This window comes from Silene latifolia, chromosome 5 (assembly GCF_048544455.1).
Source record: "Silene latifolia isolate original U9 population chromosome 5, ASM4854445v1, whole genome shotgun sequence".
Taxonomy (NCBI): domain Eukaryota; kingdom Viridiplantae; phylum Streptophyta; class Magnoliopsida; order Caryophyllales; family Caryophyllaceae; genus Silene; species Silene latifolia.
The window spans coordinates 2,070,310-2,090,550 of NC_133530.1; the positions used below are offsets into that span (position 1 = coordinate 2,070,310).

A 20,241-nucleotide genomic window follows, 5' to 3' on the forward strand; every position below is an offset into this window, starting at 1 on the left:
ACAAATTCTTGTTTCAGACCGACACTTTTGGTCTTATTTGTCAGACGGATAAAATGTTGCCATTTTTTAAGAAAATGTAACCAATTAATTCACAAAATGTTATGACTAGATGTGTCATTTTTACCCTGAAAATGATGTGAACAATAATGGTAACATGTTATCAGAAAATAACAACATTTTATTGTAAAATGATGACATGTTACCCGTCTTATTTCAGACCAAAAGCAATGGTCTTAAGAAAAACGGACCGATCTTGGAGACATCTTATTACTTTAGGCTACATCTGAATTGAATAGCGATATTGAGTTATAAATAGTAGATGTGATTAAATGCGAGTTTGGGATATATATGAATCAAAGTCAATTTGAAAATTTGCCACAGACACGTGGATCAACGAGACTGGAAGGTTTAGCGAGCTAGGCTTTTGTAAGTTTCTACAAATAATGTTTCGTTTAGTTTACGAGGCAAAAGGGTTGAGTTGATGAAAAAACCTAGTAATTGTTCAAAACATATGCTACATTGCTTTAGCTCGTTCATTTTCCTTTCAATTCTAAAAAAATTTACCCTAAAGAAATAATTGAATATTTTTGAAAAATAACAATCTTTTAATACTTATATATGTTAATCAGTAATTATAATATTAACTCTCACTTTTACTTTTAGATGGTCTAAATACGGATGATATTTTCACATTTTTTTCGTTATAAATTGCTACATAAACATACAACTATTTACTAGCTAATTAAATTATTATTTTTGTAAAAAAATACATATATTATACAAAAAAGAAAGAGCTCGGAAACATATAATTTACTCCTTATTTATTTTGTTTATTTCCTCCTTCCATGCATAAGGACAACTTAATGAGCAACCGTACATAATTTAAAAAATGTAGCAATATCCCAACCACAACTGACAACACCATGATTGGTAATACCATGTGTGAGAGAGCATGGTATATTGATCGTAATTCAGAGTTTTGTAGATCTTAAATTGAGCTATAAACATATCATAAATGAGAGAATGTGGTGTGACTTGATCTAAATATATTGCATTCATGATTTCATTCATTCATTTATTCATATACATTTAATTCATCATATATGATTTTATACCTCGTCATCACTTAGAGAAAATGAAAATATACACGTCTAAAACCGTTCTGAGCTCACACTACAACTAGTGGTATACCTTCTAAATTATATAATAAAGTTCACGAGTTTTGTTGTAAATTTTATGAATTTTAATGTAATGTTTCTTAATTAACTCCTTCACGTAACATCAAACTCAAAAATTTTACAATGTAACTAAAATTATGGAGCAATACATGCAAGTTAAATTAGGCAGTTAAATTTGCATCTGGAATTCTGGATGTATAATCCCTTTTCCCCATCTAAAGGTTTTATTCTTCCGTGGTCATGTTCTTTTCGACTGAAACGAGCTGAACTAAAATGAATGGAATTGAGCTAAATTGAACTAAATTGACTGAAGCTTAACTGGACTAAATAGAGCTGAGTTAAATTGAAATGAGCTTAAATTAAGCCAGAAAAAAAATTGCCTAAAACTTGTTTATATATTTCCTTTTTTATGTCATTTACTCAACTTTATTTTAACAAATTGGTATTTATAGTAAAATTACGATGGCTACGTATTTGCATTATTTCTAAGTCCGGTCATGACTTGAGCCACATACGCTTTCATTCTCCTATTATCAAATTGAATTATACGGATCATTATTCTTGTAACTAAATAATTTCGATTAAAACACTTTTACATTTCATATATAATCAAATTCTATCATAATTTCCATCACAATATATATTCTAAAAGAAATCAAAAGTCAAAATTCGATCTAACAAGTCTATATAATTATTCAAAACTTTATTCAAAAATGTATATTCGTTAATGTATATAGTGAGATTACGCGGACTTATAACAAAGAGAGTTGATGAGCTGTGTTTCACGAGAGTGCAATATATTGGAATGAATGGACATCTTCCCATGTGTTTTGTTTCTAAAGTTTCCACCTTTCTTTGCTTTCCCTCCAAATCAATCTCACATGCTCTCTCTTACACTTATTCTTATTCTTAATTTATTTTTATATATACCAAATTATTATTCTTAATTTTATTCACAAATTCTTATTTAATACAGAAATATCTGTTGCAGTCAAAACGGGTTAAATTAAATTAAATTAAATTAAATTAAATTAAAAGATTTAAGAAAATGTGTTTGATAATTAGCAAATTATATGACAATTATATTATTTTCATGTATAAATTGAATATACTTTATATTCAAAAACAGTAAATTTCGATCAATATGCAACCAGAATGTGTCATTTACCAAACAAATGAAATTGTTGTTTACCAAACAAGGTCAGATGTCCAATTTATCTAAATAGTGGAGTGCTTGATCCATTTTAGCTATAAAACAGATATTTCCGTCTTAAGGGAGATAATCGGAATTTTATTTGTTTATGGTAATTACATTCCTTCTCTCCTCTTATTTCGTACAAGTATGTAGCTTCTTGGTAGCTTCATTCCATCAAGTTAATGTTAGTTAAATATTATGATTATAGCCGTACTTAAGAAACACATATAATGATTATGATGATAAAAGTTGCTACATTCAATTTACAAGCCACCTTGTTACTCTTGTTCTACACTATTTTCAGTTTTAATTAGAACAACTCTTTTATTTACGTTTCAGTTGATTTTGTATAAAACTGTTATATGAGCACAATATAATTTATTGTAATCTTCATCGTAATGCATTGATATTATCCCCACTAAACTAAAAGAATAAGCCAACTCTAATATTTTCCCGCCTAAATGAATATTTCATATTTGGGCTTCATTATATCTTATCTACAATTGGGCCAAATTGCGTAATTCCATATAATTATATTCCGTTTACACATTTATATGCCTACAACTGGCCAATACTGATTAATTACATACAATAACTACCTGCTACAAGATAAGAGCATTCATATATTGTTTTTACTTCTAAAACGAAAAAATTGCCAATAATATATATTTTTCTTACACTTTAATTTAATATCTATTTCTACTCTATATAAAGTGAACATTTAAATTTTGTAATTTTTTTGATTTAATATATACATAAGTATATTTATTATAACACAGATACACACAAAATAGTTTCAGCAATTTTATATAGAGTAACAGTGTTAAATCTTCTTTTTTTCTATCTTTTAATACAAAACATTACTAATATTAAGTTTTATTCTATATTAAAATTTCAAATGGAGTTAAAATAAGTTAAATATAATTAGATAATAGTTAAATGCTCTAATATCCTATCTAAAAAACCGCGTGTGCGCGAGATTTATACTAGTATACAATTAATTGTAATCATACAAAATACTTGAGTATAAGTTTTCAATGATTATTCAAATTTACAAGATAATATTCGCAATACATTCAACGTTTTTAGCCACAATGATGAATATGATGCTGAATTGCAGATATCGTTTGAACCAAACTTATAAGTTACAAATACCACCTCATTTTCATGATTTTTTATCAGATAAACTAACTGACATCTGCAGAAAATTCGCCTCGCAACTATATTAGTTCCAATCCGACTTGAAATGAAAATAATTTGGAATATAGTAAGATGTAATTTAGCATATTCATGTACTCATCAATCATATACCGTTAAATAAAAAGTAGAAGAGCATATGCTTAGTGTTAGGGTGGTGTACTTGTGCGTAGATCTCATTACCATGACTGCGGAACATTAGCATTATGTTGGGGGTCCCACTATTATCATTATCACTGACATATGCTTATGTTCTCTTAAAAGTTCATACCACTAATTTAATATAAATAAATATAATATAAATATAAAGTTAATTAATTAATAAATATAAAGATTGCTAGTGCACGTAAAATTGAAGGGCTTGCATGTGGTTTTTATTCCATGCTTACAAGTTACAACTAAGTTTATTACTATACCTAATCCGTGTTAACAATAAAATCGAGTTTATTACAAGTTAATTTTGTGACGTAGAAATAAACTAATATAGTTGGTAAGTTATGAGAGGTGGTATTTATGACTTAATTTTAACTTTGTCAGCGTTAAAATCGTCCTTATGACTCTCTTTACTCCAAAAAAAGTTATGTTGCGTGTTCTTTTCGGCTGAACTGAATTGAATGGAGTTGAGTTGAACTGAATGAAACTGAAGCGTGAGTTAATTTGTGAAGAGATGAGCTGAATCGAATGAAGCTGAACAGGAAATTATTTTACTGCATATAATTGAATAAAGTATTACTTAATTTTAAAATTATTCAAACATGTATTGAGTACATAATTTTATAATAATATTTGCGTTATAAACCGTTTTACAGAAAAATGCTTATTTTAAAATTACTATGCAACACATTATATTACTTTCGTCCATGAACTTTTAGTTATCAAATTTCAACTCCAACAAGTAATCTTAACTCTTATTACCCGAATCTATAACGAATCCGAATATCCGAAACGGGTCAAAAGCAGTGCGTAGGTCCGTACACGTGAAGACCAATAATTTTGGGGGCACAACCATCATTGTCTACCAAAATACTAAATTTTCTGGATAAGAAACAATGTCCATTATTTTGTTGATCTATTGTCGAATTTTAACCTAAAATTAATTTTCTACATTGTGTTGTTTAGATCACAATAAATTCTAGGAGTATCCTACACAAAAGGGAAAGATGATATGTAGGGGTAAATATGGAGTAATGTTTATTTTCGGTACAAATTTTGAGTCGACATAAGTTTTTAATTCAAGACGTGTCAAATAAACAGATGAGAGTCCAACCGACCAATTAGGTTACACAAATTGTGATATGAATAAATGAATATGTGTATTATTATGCTTCTTAACATGAAACGAGTTGTGAGAACGTACAATACAATTATCTGGCTTGTGAGGTAAAAATGTTTATAATTACCTCGAACAAACGTAAATGTTGTTAGGATAGTCTTGATGAGTTTAACATTGAATTTCTTGTACTCAAAGAGTTTAGATTATAAATTTATAATCCATAAAACTTGTTTACTATTCATAAGAGTTGAGTTGGTAAAATGTGTTTTGATTGAGCATGAAAAGTTTCATGATAATTTTCATATACCTTGCTTGTCAATCAAATGAGGTACTACTAGAGTATTCTTGCATAGTATCAGAGACCGATGGCTCAAAGTCTTAAGTCGAACTCAAGAACGTTCCAAAGTCTCACAAGTGAAATTTCGGCACATGATATAGTGAATCTATGTATTATAAACCCTTTAATTTCACAGACATTAACCTGAATAAGGCTCCGTTTGGCACGACACTTTAGGTAGCTTATTTGACCAAAGTAGCTTATTTGACCAAAATTTCAGCTACTTGATTTTTTTGCAAGTGTTTGACAAGTAGCTTATTTGGTGAAATAAGGTACCTGAAATGACTTATTTTCCATTTTTTACCCCTTTATTCTATAATATTAAATAATTTTCATATCCTTTTACGTCATTTTACCAAAATCAGCTACCTTTTCAGCTAGTTTGCCAAACACATTTTTATATAATCAGTTACCTTATCAGCTCATAATTTTCAGCTACCTTATCAGTTACCTTTTCAGGTTTCAGTTAACTTTTCAGGGTTCAACTACCTTTTCAGGGTTCAGCTACCTTTTTAGGTAGTTTTGCCAAACAGAGCCTAAGATTACTTCCTCCGTTCAATCCAATTCACGCAGATGACTATAGCCAAAGACATCAACCTAAACAAAATCAGCTAGTCTTGCTTGTGACGGGCTAATCCCGTCACAAGCTTGTGACCTCTCACAAAAAGGGAGAGGAGATAAGGTGGACCTTCACGCTTCTCACTCACCTCTCATCTCTCAATGGGCATTTTGTGAGAGGAAACGGTATCCGTCACAAGCTTGTGACGGATATTCCCCGTCTTCAATGAGATTTTGTGAAACAAAATTTACTTCCTTCGTTCAATCCAATTCACGAAAATGACTATGAGGATTCTTGACATATGTTTTTTGTGTCCATTTATCTAGTCTTGCCAAAAGGAATTATTACCATAGAAAATATTATTATGAATATAAATGACAAAAGATGAAAAGGGTGCACCCATGTGCACCATGAGACTATCACTATCATTCTGCAAAATAACCCAATAATAATACGTGTATCTTCCTCAATATCTTACAATACCCTTCAATTTAGTGACGTTACTGAACAAAGATAGTTACTAGTCGTTATTGTCAAGGACCCAACATTTAGAATGATTGATCTTATTCATCATCTTTCTTACTCTTAACACTAGTATACACTATACATTACCTTCTTTTGGCAAACATGTTTTTAAACAGTAGTTATCGTGTAAGGACAGTCTTATATTGTAAAAAGACAATTCATCTATTAGCAAAAAACAAATAATTTTATAAGGAAATGAATTGTCTTACGTATGAGACCGTTTTACTCTATAATCATCTCCGCTGAAGGCAGACTTCGTCGTCTTGCTTATCTCTTTTTCTTTCTTCATTCTTTTCGTAAGAGTGGAAGTATACCTTGTAATTGCCGCTCTGCGACTCATATGTGTCAAAGGTTTTCGGAAGTCAAGCGTGCTTTTGAAGCTGGTTCGGGAGTTCATGGCCAATCCTCCGTCTCTTTCCATCCTACCATCGATCTAGTGTATCTTAACGTTGTTTTAGCTTTGAATAATGCTTATGTAACCATTAGGTATGGCTTTGTAGTGCTAGATTTTGTTATCGGGATTCTAGTGCTACCTAGTAGAGTAGCTTACTTTGTAATATTGTAAGTTATTCTCCTTATGCTGTCAAAAAAAAAAAAAAAAGTTTTGTTCAACCTCCTACTCAAACTAACTAATCTTAGGTTACATCACTAATCTAATCGAGTGTAGAAAAAGTTTCCAGACATTTAATCGTTTGTGTAAGACGATTCTACATAAGATCGTTAATAGTCACAACCCCTAATAAAGCCGAGGTAGTTATGTGGAACTCACTGTTGAGGTATTCAGGTGCATTTTGGACCGTCTCTATTTCTTTCCATTATCTTTCAGCGACCATAATATCATAAAACGATCGAACGGTCACAATTTTAATCAATGAATGATGAGCTGAAAGTGAAATGATGTATTAAATGAATCTATTATAGAAAATGAACTCCTTCATTTCTTTTAGAAAATTGAGAGAATCCTAGCCCATTCCGGTGATACGATTGATGATCGCTCACAAATTCCGACATTATAATAGAATTGGTGCTTAGTGTGAAAATGAATTAAATTAGAACGATTTTTCTAACATGCTCCCCATACGTTGAGATTCTTGATCGACGAGTTGTCAGGATTCAACCAAGTACCAGCGAAGTTTTAATCCGAAACTGACTATTCCTTCTCCTTTAAAATGTAAGAAGTCGATTTACTGTAGCTTAGGAATAGTATCTCCAATGAACAGTGCTTAGCAATAGTGATTCATGCTAGCCGTCCATCCTTTACTTCCTCTAATCTCAGCCGCCCACAACACACATCCTTCACATTTCTTCCTTTCTCTTTTCCTCCTGCTCACACTTTCCCTTTCCCTCTACACTTCCATCATTCCCTCTTCTCAACACCCAATTTGCAATATGGATCGATCCGGATTCTATTAAACGGGACAAATATAATTAAATTAAGCTAAAATTCAATATTAACTTAAAATAATTTTATTTCTTTTAAATAGGCAATATGCTAAAGTCAACATAAGTCAATCTAAAGATTAGACAATTACAACTTTAATCTCGGAGATAAAGATCAAATTAACGTAATCGGATACCGCGACCGTTAGGTCGAGGGCAACCAACTAGTTAAACTAAACAGATAAAAAAGTTGTCATTACATATGTACACAAGAGTAGAAGAAATACCCAAGATAAGCTTACTAGCTTATGTTTTATTCTGAATCACTGATGGGCCTAGGTTTGTTTAGAACGGGTCTCTTCTCGGAAATGAGATGTAAGCCCAATCCAACATTGGTAGTAATCGTGATCCAAGAAGGGAGATTCGATTGCCCACGAGCAAACACGAGGGATAAGATAGGACTCGAACATGAAAGCCATGGTATCGGTTATTCTGTGTGGTTCTGCATTCTCCCCGCGCGCAATAGTTGCCTGTCATTGTACACCAAGAAGCATTACACAAAATCAACTATTTTTTTTTTTAGTGTTGACCAGGAGTATCCCCTACCGACAGCTGGGGCAATCTCCTTCGAGGTACTATCCCCTACCGACAGCTGGGGCAATCTCCTTCGAGGTACTGAAGGCAATTTAACTATTAAGAATGCATCTAGATCAGTATTCTTTGCTATTCTGTCGAGTTGGGCCTAACTAAGAAATCTAACATAAAAGCGACATACGGAGCCTGCTGTCAGTAGGGGATATACCTAGTCAATAAAATAAAAATATTTCATTATAAGTTGTCGGAACAACTCCTCGTGGTTAGGCCTCTAACCAACTTCGAGCAGCAGCCTTTCATACACTCAGGTCGTTGTTTATTACTCCCTCCGTCCCAATCATTTGCTTACCTTTTTTTATTTTTTGTGAGGAGTATTTTAATCAAAAGGTAAACAAATGAATGACATGTAGGGAGTATGGGTAAGAGATTTTTCAAAGTGAAATATAGAATACCTCAAACGTCTTCGTGTCCGGACCATGTGGTGTCATGCAGCTGTGTAGACTTGCGCCGCCAGGGAGAAATCCATCAGCTTTTGCCTGCAGGTTTAATCCAAATTAGAAATTTATTTGAAATAATCAAAACCCATAAAATGAATCAGAAATCTATTTATTAGAAATCTATTTGACAGAAATCCACTGTCAGAAAAATCGTCCTCGATCAATTAAACTCGTATCAACCGAATTACAAAACAATTGCTGAATTATTGTACCAGAAACCAAATGATGCAAAATAACGGAAACTGAAATATTACCCTGAACGCCGAAACAAGAGAAGAATAAATACCTCGTAACCACCATAAATAAGACCCATAAATTCGCTCATACAATTGCGGTGATAATAAGGAGGCCGAAAGGTGTGTTCAGCAACCAGCCATCTTGGAGGGAATATAACAAAATCGAGTAATGCCACCCCTGCCTTATCTGTTGGAGCAGTCAGAACTGTAATACAGCATCAGACATCCAAATACAAGGTTAGACCTTAGTTTCGACTAAACGTAGTTTGTGTCCGTTAGATTTATTTAAAGGACTATGTGAGGATACCTGTATTGATGGACGGGTCACCATGATCAACCAATACCGTATTGTAAGGGCAAAATTTAGTCAGATCATACTGCAAGCAGAAGTTAACGTCTCAGTTTGAAAGTTGCAAATACTTCAAGCCGTAAGCTATTAATTTGATACATATACTATGACAGTAGCCTAACAAGTTTGGTATTTGAGCCGGTCGCTATGTAAAGGTTTATTATGGCCGGCTGGGCACGATGATGGACGATTACCTTGTATGGAACATAGTTACCGTGCCAAGCAACTACATTGAAGGGAGAAAAATCTTGTTTCGCGGTAAATAATTCCCCTCCATATTTTTGTACAATGATGTAGTTTGGACGAAGAGACTCCTCAAACCAAGCCGTGGGAACAAGGAAGTCTCTTGAAGAAGCTAGACCATTGGCACCTGCATGCAACGACAATCATTTGCTAGAAAGATTACCAAAAGCCTAATACATTTGCATGAATCTGTTTTAAGGGAAAAAGCCCAAGGCGTCAAAGCGGGGTAGAGGGATCGGATATAAGCAACTACGTGACAAGAATTACATCGTCTCACTGCTGCTTCAACAATTACTGTTAAATAGCAGTTGAAAAAGCTTACCTATTGGACCCAGTTCGGGAAGCTGAAAATGTGTACCAAAAGTCTCAGCGACATAGCCACGTGAGGGACCATCAGGCAAAGAGATAGCAAAACGGAATCCCTGAGGCACAACCGCAACTTCACCAGGAGAGACTTCCATTCTTCCACACTCTGTTGTGATCCACAACCCTGGAAACTTCAGATGCATCAGTCCATCTGTTATATTCAAGCTTCGTACGTATTTTCCTATCTAATTCATTCGATGCAGATTTTTCTACACAAGAAGCTTCTAAGACAAGTCCTTCACCGAATAACATACTACAAGTACCAAAATACGGAATATGAACATAATGAATAGAAAGATTGTACGCACTTCCTTTCTGAGGGACAAGCAAAAAGTCACCATCAGCGTTGCAGAAGGCGCAGTTGTCCATTGATTTGTTAGCGGTATACCTGTAGGAGTAACCATTACCAACCAATCTTACATTTGCATAATTTAAACTAGCCAAGTATATAATGTTTTATTGACGCCAAATCCCGACAGCTGAATTTTATAATGAAACTGATGCTCCGTATGAAAAACTTGAATAACCAGAACGAGAATGAGTTTTATAAGAGATCATCTGACCAATCCATTCTTATGCATCTCTCATCTAATTATAAGGTTAAGATGAGACGGTCAAATATACGTTTTTCTGCAAAAACAAAACAAGAGAAAAAGTACCAATTACATGTGAACTGCATATCCATGGCGGAGGTAGGAACTGCCTGCTCCACAGATTGTCTGTAGCCCATCAATGAAATCAGTAGGATTTTCAGAAATATCAACAGGTTTCCACCTCAACTGTGTCGGGTTGGCCGAGCAGTTTGACTGGTTGAAGTCAGCAATAAGCTTTTTATTACCAGGGACACGAGGCTTGAAGGGTTCATGCGTAACTGAAGGTTTGATGCGATAAAACCAACTGTTTCACACACACAGTAAAAACACGTAACTCTGTCACCACGAAGCACAAAGATGACGAGGCAAAAGTACTAATTCGCAGATGCATGCATAACATAGTTCTGAATTTTTTTCAGTTTCGGATTTAGGAACAAATGTTCAAGGAGGATTCTAACGGTCTAACCCTTCACATCCCCAACCACCCGCCCACAGGTTTAAAGCGTGTACAATGATCAACCTTTGATCCAAAAATCATAAGGCGCTTAATTCATGAACGCCCTAAGCCGTGTTAATGAAAAGGAGTGAGAGCCCACTTTATAAGTCTAATAAGGTGTCGTCCTAAAACCAATTGGTAACAGGAAGTCAGGAAGACCAACTCCTCGGTTTATAGAGTACTCCGTAGTAAACCCTCTCCTCATTTTGTCAATATCAGACACTCACCACTGAGTAAACTCCAATACTCCATAATAGGACTGAATCAACACAAAAATCTCAACAGCATCAATTAATAGGAATATTTATAATAGTTGGGTCTCAACCATCACCTTAAGGTTTTGGTTGAGTTGGTTCATCTATCATGGTATCAGAGTCAGTGTGACCGAAGGTCACGGGTTCAAATCCGGTGCACAACTAACAACTCTTTAAGCCCAACGGGCATTTGAGTGAGGGAGCGTAATAGGAATATTAAGGGTGTGTTTGGATTGAGTGATTTGGAGGGAAAAGAAAGGGAGGGGGAGTAAGGATTTAAAATCCCTTGTTTGGATAGCAAATAAGGGTGGAGGGAAATGGAGGGAGAGAGATTTGGAGGGATCCATTTTCCCTCCTCCAAGGCAAATCAAAATCTCTCCACAATAGGCAAGATTTGGAAGGAAATTGTATCCAAACACCCACTCCCCATTTGCCCTCCCCTTCCCTTACCTCCCTTTCTCTTCCCTCCTTCCCCCTCCCCTCTTTTTCCCTCTACTTTCGCTATCCAAACACACCCTTATAATAGTTGGGTCTCAACTAAACAAAGAAACAATCCTGGATTTCTAATCACACAAAATTTCAAGTTGCCTACTATCGATCATCCCAAAAGTTCATACTTCACCAATTTCTTTTGCTATAACTGGTGCATTAGCACTTCATTTCACGATGTTAAGGTTGTGTTTGGACCGAGAGATTTGGAGGGAAAGGGAGGGGAGGGGATTGGAAGGATGAGAAATCCATTGTTTGGTAAGCAAAATGAAGGTAGAAGGATTTGGAGGGGAGGGAAAATGGATCCCTCCATTTCCCTCCTACAAGACAAATTATTTCTCCACCAACATAGGCAAGATTTGGAGAGAAAATCATCTCCTCCATTCCCCCTCCCCTTCCTTTCCCTTCCCCCTCCCCTCCCTTTCCCTCCTTTTTTCGTATGCAAAAACTCCGGAGTTTTAACACAGCTGCATTCTCAAACTCGAGACCACTAAGGGTGTGTTTGGATTGAGGGAATTGGAGGGAAAAGAAAAGGAGGGAGAGTAGGAGATTTAAAATTCCTTATTTGGATAACAAATGAGGGTGGAGGGAAATGAAGGGGAGAGATTTGGAGGGATCCAATTTCCCTCCTCCAAGCTTAACTGAATCTCTCCACAATAGGCAAGATTTGGAGAGAAATTGTATCCAAACACCCACACTCCATTCCCCCTCCCCTTCCCTTCTCTCCCTTTCCCTTCCCTCCTTCCCCCTCCCCTCCCTTTCTCTCCACTTTTGCTATCCAAACACACCCTAAAAGTCATTAACCTTTGATTAAAAGGTCAAACTATTACTAGTTTTGCTTTTTCCTTTTTTTTTTTTTTTTTTTTCCTTGTGTGGAGTAAAGTAAGCTACTTTTAATGCAGACGGTAACTTTATCGACTAATCTAGCTGTCATCTACATAATCACCCAATTGGCCAATTACTATTTGATCTAAGAGATTAAAAAAACATGCTTAATATAGAAAGATTAAGGAAACAAACCAAAATACTAGCTAAAGTTACCTTATCCTAAACTTAAAACGGTCTTAAATAAGACTAATAGTAAAATACCACAAAATCTCATTTAAGAGTAGAGAGTCTTGAGCATAAGACGGATTCTTTTTATGCTAATTGCTACGTGGTTCATTTAATACTAGCTGCAATACAAGTCTACAACTACTTGATTATAAAGTTAAGACGGTTTTAAACAAGACTAATCAAGGAAATACCTTCGTTGATTGAGCTTACGAGGAGCAGTAAAAGAAGTACCAGAAAGTTGCTCAGCATAAAGACCATAAGGACAAATAAGTGGATTATTTTGACCTTGAGGTAAAGCTCCATCCATGGCTTCCGATGAAAACTCGTTACCAAACCCAGATAGATACTTTAGATTCTCCATCAAATTCACCGGAGATTCCGTCGGAGATTCGGATTTTTCTGCCATTTTTAGATGATTAAGGTGGGAGTAAACAGTTGGACTTGCTTGCACGTTATGACAAGAAAAATATGTTTGGTGGAGTGAACTTAATTTACGTCTCTGGGTTTTTATAGTTTAATAATGGTTAGATTTAGACTATTATAGTAACGATAATGAGACGGTGTTATCAGATGGTATTATGTTTTCGGTATCTTAAATACATTGTATAGGGTGCATTAATTAGGGGTTTATTATTTTAGATCTAGTTTCAGTTCAGTTCAAGTTTTATATTCAAGTTTGGTTCGTTTAAGTTTACTTCATTGATAGTTTTTTATTCGGGTTTACAAGTTCACGGTTTAGTTCAATTCAGATAAGAATGTACTTCCGTGCGTATCAAGATGTCTAATCTAATACTCCTCTCTCGGCCAATTGTTGTCCTATTCCATTTTGGTTCACTTGTCATTTAGTAATTGGTCCCCTTCTCTTTTCTTCGTCTTTGTGCCAAAACCAAAGGACAACAATTGACCAGGACATGGCAGTCTTACCAAATTGGATTAGATAAAGTTAATTGGATTGGATTGGATTAGATAAAGTTAATGACATGGCAGTCTTACCAAATTGAGCAAACAATTTGATTAGAATGGACTTTATCTTATGTTAATCTACCTTAACAAGGCGCTCAGGTTCGAGTCTCGGACGGTGCAATAGTACAGCATCAGAATGAGAGCGTTGCAGCCCTGTGATGAGGCCATGCTATTTCCGAAAACTTTAAAATCGACTGTTCAATTTTAAAAAATTGACATATTATAGAAAGTAAAAATTAGCACAGACTAACCGAAAATCTAAGTTCTCATTTAATATGCTACTGTCGCGGTTGACAGACATTACACGAAAAAACTGAAGGAAAAAAAAAGAGACGGTATTGCAGCTGAACACTCGAGGGAACTGTAAATGCGTAATAAAACGAAAAGTTTATAAAAACCCATAATGTCTGTGAATCCTTTACAAAAATTGAGCTTTGCATGGTGTTACTCCGTAATTCCGTGTGTGAACGAACAAATGACTTAAAACTTAGGCAGAACAACAACCAACCTTCTTCACCTCGGAAACATCATCCTTTCCGACATGGATTGTTTGACCCTTGGGTAAAGCAGTGGGATCACCTCCAATATCAAGTGCTCTTCGACTAACAACATGATAAACTTGAGTGAGAACCTCGGTAAATGAATTTTCGACATTCAGCGATTCAAGTGCTGATGTCTCCATGAAACACAGATTTTCTCTTTCGGCAAAGCTCTTGGCATCCTCGGTGGAGATAGCACGCAGGTGGCGCAAATCTGCCTTGTTCCCGACAAGCATTATTACGATACTACTCTCTGTGTGATCACGCAGTTCCTTCAACCATCTCTCGATATTCTCAAATGTGACGTGTCTGGTAACATCATAGACCAGTAGAGCACCAACTGCTCCTCTGTAGTACGCACTAGTGATAGCACGGTACCTTCAATGATGAAAATAAAGAGTATAAGTTCAAACTCAGAAATAGACAATGAATTCCGAGTATAAAACTTGGTTAGGCATCAGAGATTGACGAACACCGGAAAGTTCAAAGAAAAAGGGACTTCGCAGGATCTGACACAAAATTTGAAGCATGAAGCTTGACCAAAGATCATATGTTGACACCTGTGTTACTCCGACTCTCCAACACGGTGTCGTGTTTGACACGTGTCGGAGTGTCGGACGCGGCGACACGGTGTCGTGTTTGACACGTGTCAAAGTGTCGGACGCGGCTATTTTGGGTGGATTTTCCTATTTTGTGGTCTAAATTGAAGTGTCGTGTTGTGTCGGTCACCGACACGTGTCTGACACGGGACATAGGAGTTAAGTGAAGTGTCGGAGTAACATAGGTTAAAACTACCTGGTATAATCTTTGAATTTCAGAATGGTCTAGAGAGATCATAAAGAGTTGGTGGTTCCACGTGAATGGAGTTACCATGCCTATATATAGGCCACACGTGTAATATCTCCTAGGAAGCAACAAATGGAAGACTGGCCGAATCTACAATTGTTGAGAAGTGGAGCTAGGAATCAGCTACTAGTCGGTCAGATGCAATGGAGTGATGGACTACAGCAAACTTGTCATGGTCGAAGAAAACAAGGAAAATATTTGCTTAATACGAATGAAGATCACTTCTTCAACAAAATCAGCACTAGAGACAAATGGTTGAACCTTGAGAATGTCTCGCCTTATTTTACAGCAAGGGGAGATCTATTTCCGAATTCTTTATAATTAAAGTTACACTGAAATTTACATCGACTGTTCGACTAATTGGTAGGGAGAACTTCAATAAGACAATATACATAAATTTGGAGAGTAATTTCGCTTTATTCCATCATATACCATAAGCCACAGAATAGTAAGTCTAACATCATAGACCAGATTTTCAACACACATTATTCTGAAACGAGTGACATGAGTTTAAAGACGAGACTTTCAGATTAAGAGGGGCGAGGGCCATTCCCTTCTATGAAAACGAGTCTCGACGAGTAGACAGGATAAAATGGACAGCTACTGGCCTAGTGTCATACATCAAATTACACACAGTACTCCGTCCATTACAATGAATAAGCCTAATTTGACAATCGTCTACTCGCTAAAAAGTCAAACGGGGTTATTAATTCCAATATAGGAAGCTATTGATCGATTTTAAATGCAGCTAATCAGGCAAGGTATTACCATCTAAGCATACTTCCCTATCACGCCCAAAAACCTAAGGATCTCAAACGATCAGAAATTCATCATTCAGAAGACATGCTATCAGTCATCAAATGCTACTTTTAAACCTACAGCAATCACCTCCCTCAACATTATTACCCATCAATGGATTGCAATTAGCACATTAGACAGCTGATCTAACTGATTTTGTAGTACCATCAAATGCTACTCCTGAAGCAATGCGAAATAATTCAGCCACTGCCAAATAATTCAGACACTGACCTCAAGAGGAGAACGTAACAACCAAGTTAAAACTAACACAAACATCTACAGCTAGTCAGCTACTAATAAAAATTTCTCCTCAACTCGCAGTTAAAACAAACACGAACATCTACAGATACTGATAAAACTTCTCTGTCCACTCCCAACTCGCAGTTAAAACAAACACGAACATCTACAGCTCTACTGATAATATTTCTCGTCAACTCTCAACTCGCAGTTAAAAGTTCAAACAAATACGAACATCTACAGCTACTGATGAAATTTCTTGTCAACTCTCAAGTCGCAGTTAAAACAAACACAAACATCTACAGCTACTGATGGAATTTCTTGTAGATTCTCAACTCGCAGTTAAAACAAACACGAACATCTACAGCTACTGATGGAATTTCTTGTAGATTCTCAACTCGTAGTTAAAACAAACACGAACATCTACAGCTACTGATAAAATCTCTCTCGTCGACTCTCAGCTGGCAGTTAAAACAAACACGAACATCAAGATGGATAGGTCAAACCTCTCGTCGACTCTCAAATCGCAAATTCAGAGAACATAATTCACAACAATCACACACCTCAAAATTCAAATACACAAAAATTCATCACATTTCCTCAAATACACAAATATCAGGGATCAACCGCGACAAAACCGTAAAGAACACTTCAAATTCATCAACATCATTTACATCAACAACTATAAACATTTCAAAAAATAGTCAAACAAGTCAAAATCCCTAAAAATGCACAAAAATCAACAAATTTCAACCAAAATCAATAAAACTAATCAGAAAAACATTGAATTACTACCTTTCTTGACCAGCAGTATCCCAAATCTGAGCTTTAATAATCTTATCATCAACATGAATACTACGCGTAGCAAATTCAACACCAATTGTTGATTTCGATTCAAGACTAAACTCATTTCGAGTGAATCGCGATAATAGGTTCGATTTTCCGACACCGGAATCGCCGATTAATACGATTTTGAATAAGTAATCGTAATCATCATCTGCTCTATACGCCATTGTTGCTCAATTTGAAATTCAAGGGTTTTTGTAATAAATCTCCAATTCTTCAATTCCTCTTCTTCCAATTGTTCTAGGTTATTGAGAGATGATCACAATTTGAGGAAGATGAAGTATAATTGAAGAATTGAAGAAGTTTTATTGTGAAATTAATTACATTAATTAATTGATTAATTAATGTTTGAATTCAAGTTTGAATGTTTCAAAATGCAAGAATTCACTTTATCACGTCTTTGTGAGAGTTGTGACACTAGGAACTAGGAAGAGTCCCATTCATACCTCTTCAATCACTCCGTCTCATTGTAGACGGACACTATCCGTCTAAAGCTATAGACGGATAGTGACCCTCTCACAAAATGCAAATGAGTGAGCTAGTGACGGTTATCCATTTCCCACCCACCTACACTATCCATACCATCTTGTGAAAAAGACGCTATCCGTCTGTCCGTCTAAAGTGAAAATTTGTGCTCTTATCAAGTTCCTTAATTAAAGGTCAAAAAATATTTGCCTCATTTCGAAGGATGTCCTCCCCACACAAAAAGGAGGAAGATCAAATTTGGAATTAAATATTGTAAAATTCTTCTTTGGGTGTAGGGAGGACGTTCTTTCATCCGAAAGAACGCAAGTATTTCTCTTAAAAGTCATACAATATTTATATAAGACGTTATAATTGACGAAGTACATATGTATGTGATGAACTGATATATAAAAAAAACAAAACAACATATGCAAAGATAACATACTACTCTAAGACATTAATTCTACCATCAATATGGGACTTCATATATTTGACGTGGACCTTTTCAGGACTTTCGTAGTTGTCGTGAAGATATAAAAACATCCATATTTGTTGACAGTTATCAAATAGAACAACCAATTTCGCATAAGAGATATACCCTTATTTTCATACCCAAAGATAATATTCTTGAAATCGATTAAAAATAAGCTTTTATAAACGAGACCTAATTTAAATACACGGCGCAACTATATGTCTATATGTTCTCTACTTTTTGAATTTTGTATGACTAACATCTTATGTATGACGGTTGGATTTTAGTTTCGGCATGTTTATTATACTAGAGACAGCAGTTCGAATCTCGTATAAGAATTAAACTCAATTACTATTGTATACAAAATGACCTAGTTAAGTAGTTAACACCAAGACACGAGGGAATTGTGTTCAATTCATGCGTTATAATACGAAATATTCCAAAAATATTAACAAAGCATAGATATGTGAACACGCCACCTCCCCGGGCGCGTCTCCTTCACGCAAAATGACATCCAATTCTACGCGGTTCTCAGTATCCGAACATCCAAACCTACGTGAATCCGTTTTTAGTTTATTTATTTTTTAAAAAAGACTCGGTGAAGACAGAGTCCATTCCCATAGGAAAAGAGTAGGTTGGCAGTTCAGAAATTGTGTTTTTCCTAAAAGTTGCACTAAAATTTCTTTGAAACTGATAGTCCAAATTCAACCATTAACACCTTGATAATAAAATAATAATTTATTAGTTGGCAGAAATTACGCCAAACATTTCTTAACAAGATTAGAGAAAAAGTCAAGAGAATTCTCCGCGTGCATGCACAAAAATTATACGAGTAGTTATTCATTCATACTCGCTCTGTTTCACCCATTCATACTCCCTCTGTTTCACCCATTTCTCCGTTGCTCCTTCGTCTCCACTTTCACGGTGGGCGGTTTACAAATCGGCCACACGTTTTTCACGAGCAACTATTTCGTCAAAGTAACCTGCTACCTGCATGGTAATCATATGCCCACATGCTAAAGTGTGCTACAAACTACAAAGAAACTTGCAGATTGTAATGGTCAACCTTCACATGTTCCATCAATGGCCGTCTTCCTACTCAAAAGTGACCGTCTCTGCAAGCAAAGGACAGTAACTTTACCAGCTTTACAATCAACTTACTTTTTACTCAACCCACTCTCTTTACACATTCTACATCACTATTATCATAGTATCAGCAAGACAGCAACCATCCTCCAGCATTCATTCAATTTAGCAAATACTCTGAAAACACACCTGCTCCGGTGCTCCACCATAGCCGTAACATTACCCATCATGTCCTCGCCGCTTCTTCAGATCCCCAAATCGGTTTCTCTGAATCCCTCGTTTCGCAGGTTTGTTTCACGTGTCAATGATTCAGTTCAACGTACCTTAGCCTGTCGACGTCCCTGGTTAGAGCTCCTTGATTTCGACACTTTTTCCAGGCCTCTTTCTTTTTCTGATGCCACCTCCAGGGTTCGCAAGAATGTGTCCTACTTCCGAGTCAATTACCTGGCACTTCTTAGCGGAGTTCTTGCTTTCTCGCTACTCTCCCATCCATTCTCTTTGATATCACTCTCACTACTCATCTCTGCATGGCTCTTTCTCTACTTCTTTAAGCCTCCTGAACAACCATTGATCCTCTTCACTCGAACCTTCTCTAACCACGAGACTCTAGCTCTCTTACTACTGGTCACCATTATAATGCTGTTTTTCACAAGCGTTGGATCCTTGCTCATTTCAACAACACTGCTCGGTGGAGTAATCATCTGCATTCATGGCGCTTTCAGAGATCCAGTAGATCTTTTTATTGAGAGTCAAGATGAAGTGTCTTCAACCGGATTCTTTTCCATCGCTAACGGAGCCTCAATCAGATCAGCTACTGCTGCTGTGCGGGATGTCGCTGCCCTCGTCTGATTAATGCAAATTCTAGCTTTTTACACTTCTAACAATGTAATAGGAGCATATGACCTGAAATGCTACAATGTTTTCAATTCTTATACTCGGTATCATTTACCAAGGCTTTGATAATTTATCAACAGAGAACCGATCAATTCTTCCGTTCTTTGTTCACAGTCGGATCACAACAGAGAAACCAACAGATTTAGTCTCTAAGAATAATATGTAGAACTAGTAGTATAAACACAGACAAAACTGCATACAACAACAACATAGCCTTAATCCCAAAACTGATTTAGGGTCGGCTGACTTGAATCATCGTTCAGAAGTTAGAACCGTCA

At 35.8% G+C, this 20,241-nt stretch overlaps 3 protein-coding genes across 3 annotated transcripts; 1 reads left to right on the top strand and 2 right to left on the bottom strand.

Moving 5' to 3' along the window:
• Positions 1–7,708: 7,708 nt before the first annotated feature.
• Positions 7,709–13,327, bottom strand: LOC141656355 (homogentisate 1,2-dioxygenase). The gene is made up of 9 exons (XM_074463218.1): positions 13,009–13,327; positions 10,596–10,826; positions 10,238–10,317; positions 9,886–10,053; positions 9,515–9,690; positions 9,279–9,348; positions 9,022–9,176; positions 8,691–8,774; positions 7,709–8,174 (listed from the first exon to the last, which is right to left on the bottom strand). Exons 1-9 carry the CDS (start codon positions 13,221–13,223, stop codon positions 7,980–7,982), a joined length of 1,374 nt encoding a protein of 457 aa, XP_074319319.1. The 5' UTR covers positions 13,224–13,327; the 3' UTR covers positions 7,709–7,979.
• Positions 13,328–14,118: 791 nt separating this feature from the next.
• LOC141656368 (ras-related protein RABA1f-like) lies at positions 14,119–17,521 on the bottom strand. Its single transcript, XM_074463233.1, has 2 exons — positions 16,996–17,521; positions 14,119–14,697 (listed from the first exon to the last, which is right to left on the bottom strand). The coding sequence occupies exons 1-2, from the start codon at positions 17,211–17,213 to the stop codon at positions 14,268–14,270; spliced, it is 648 nt and encodes a 215-aa protein (XP_074319334.1). The 5' UTR covers positions 17,214–17,521; the 3' UTR covers positions 14,119–14,267.
• A 1,578-nt stretch (positions 17,522–19,099) lies between these two features.
• LOC141656359 (PRA1 family protein B3-like) lies at positions 19,100–20,066 on the top strand. The gene has a single exon (XM_074463223.1). It carries the CDS (start codon positions 19,298–19,300, stop codon positions 19,916–19,918), a length of 621 nt encoding a protein of 206 aa, XP_074319324.1. The 5' UTR covers positions 19,100–19,297; the 3' UTR covers positions 19,919–20,066.
• Positions 20,067–20,241: the final 175 nt, after the last annotated feature.

Bases quoted from the DNA above. Each gene is read 5' to 3' on its own strand.
- LOC141656355 (XM_074463218.1), bottom strand. From the start codon at position 13,223: ATGGCAGAAAAATCCGAATCTCCGACGGAATCTCCGGTGAATTTGATG. The intron at 9,691-9,885 runs GTAAGCTTTTTC...CGTTGCATGCAG, and splicing joins TCCCGAACTGGGTCCAATAG to GTGCCAATGGTCTAGCTTCT. The intron at 8,775-9,021 runs GTATTTATTCTT...TTAAACCTGCAG, and splicing joins TTATTTATGGTGGTTACGAG to GCAAAAGCTGATGGATTTCT.
- LOC141656368 (XM_074463233.1), bottom strand. From the start codon at position 17,213: ATGGCGTATAGAGCAGATGATGATTACGATTACTTATTCAAAATCGTA. The intron at 14,698-16,995 runs GTAGTAATTCAA...TCATCATTGAAG, and splicing joins GATACTGCTGGTCAAGAAAG to GTACCGTGCTATCACTAGTG.
- LOC141656359 (XM_074463223.1), top strand. From the start codon at position 19,298: ATGTCCTCGCCGCTTCTTCAGATCCCCAAATCGGTTTCTCTGAATCCC.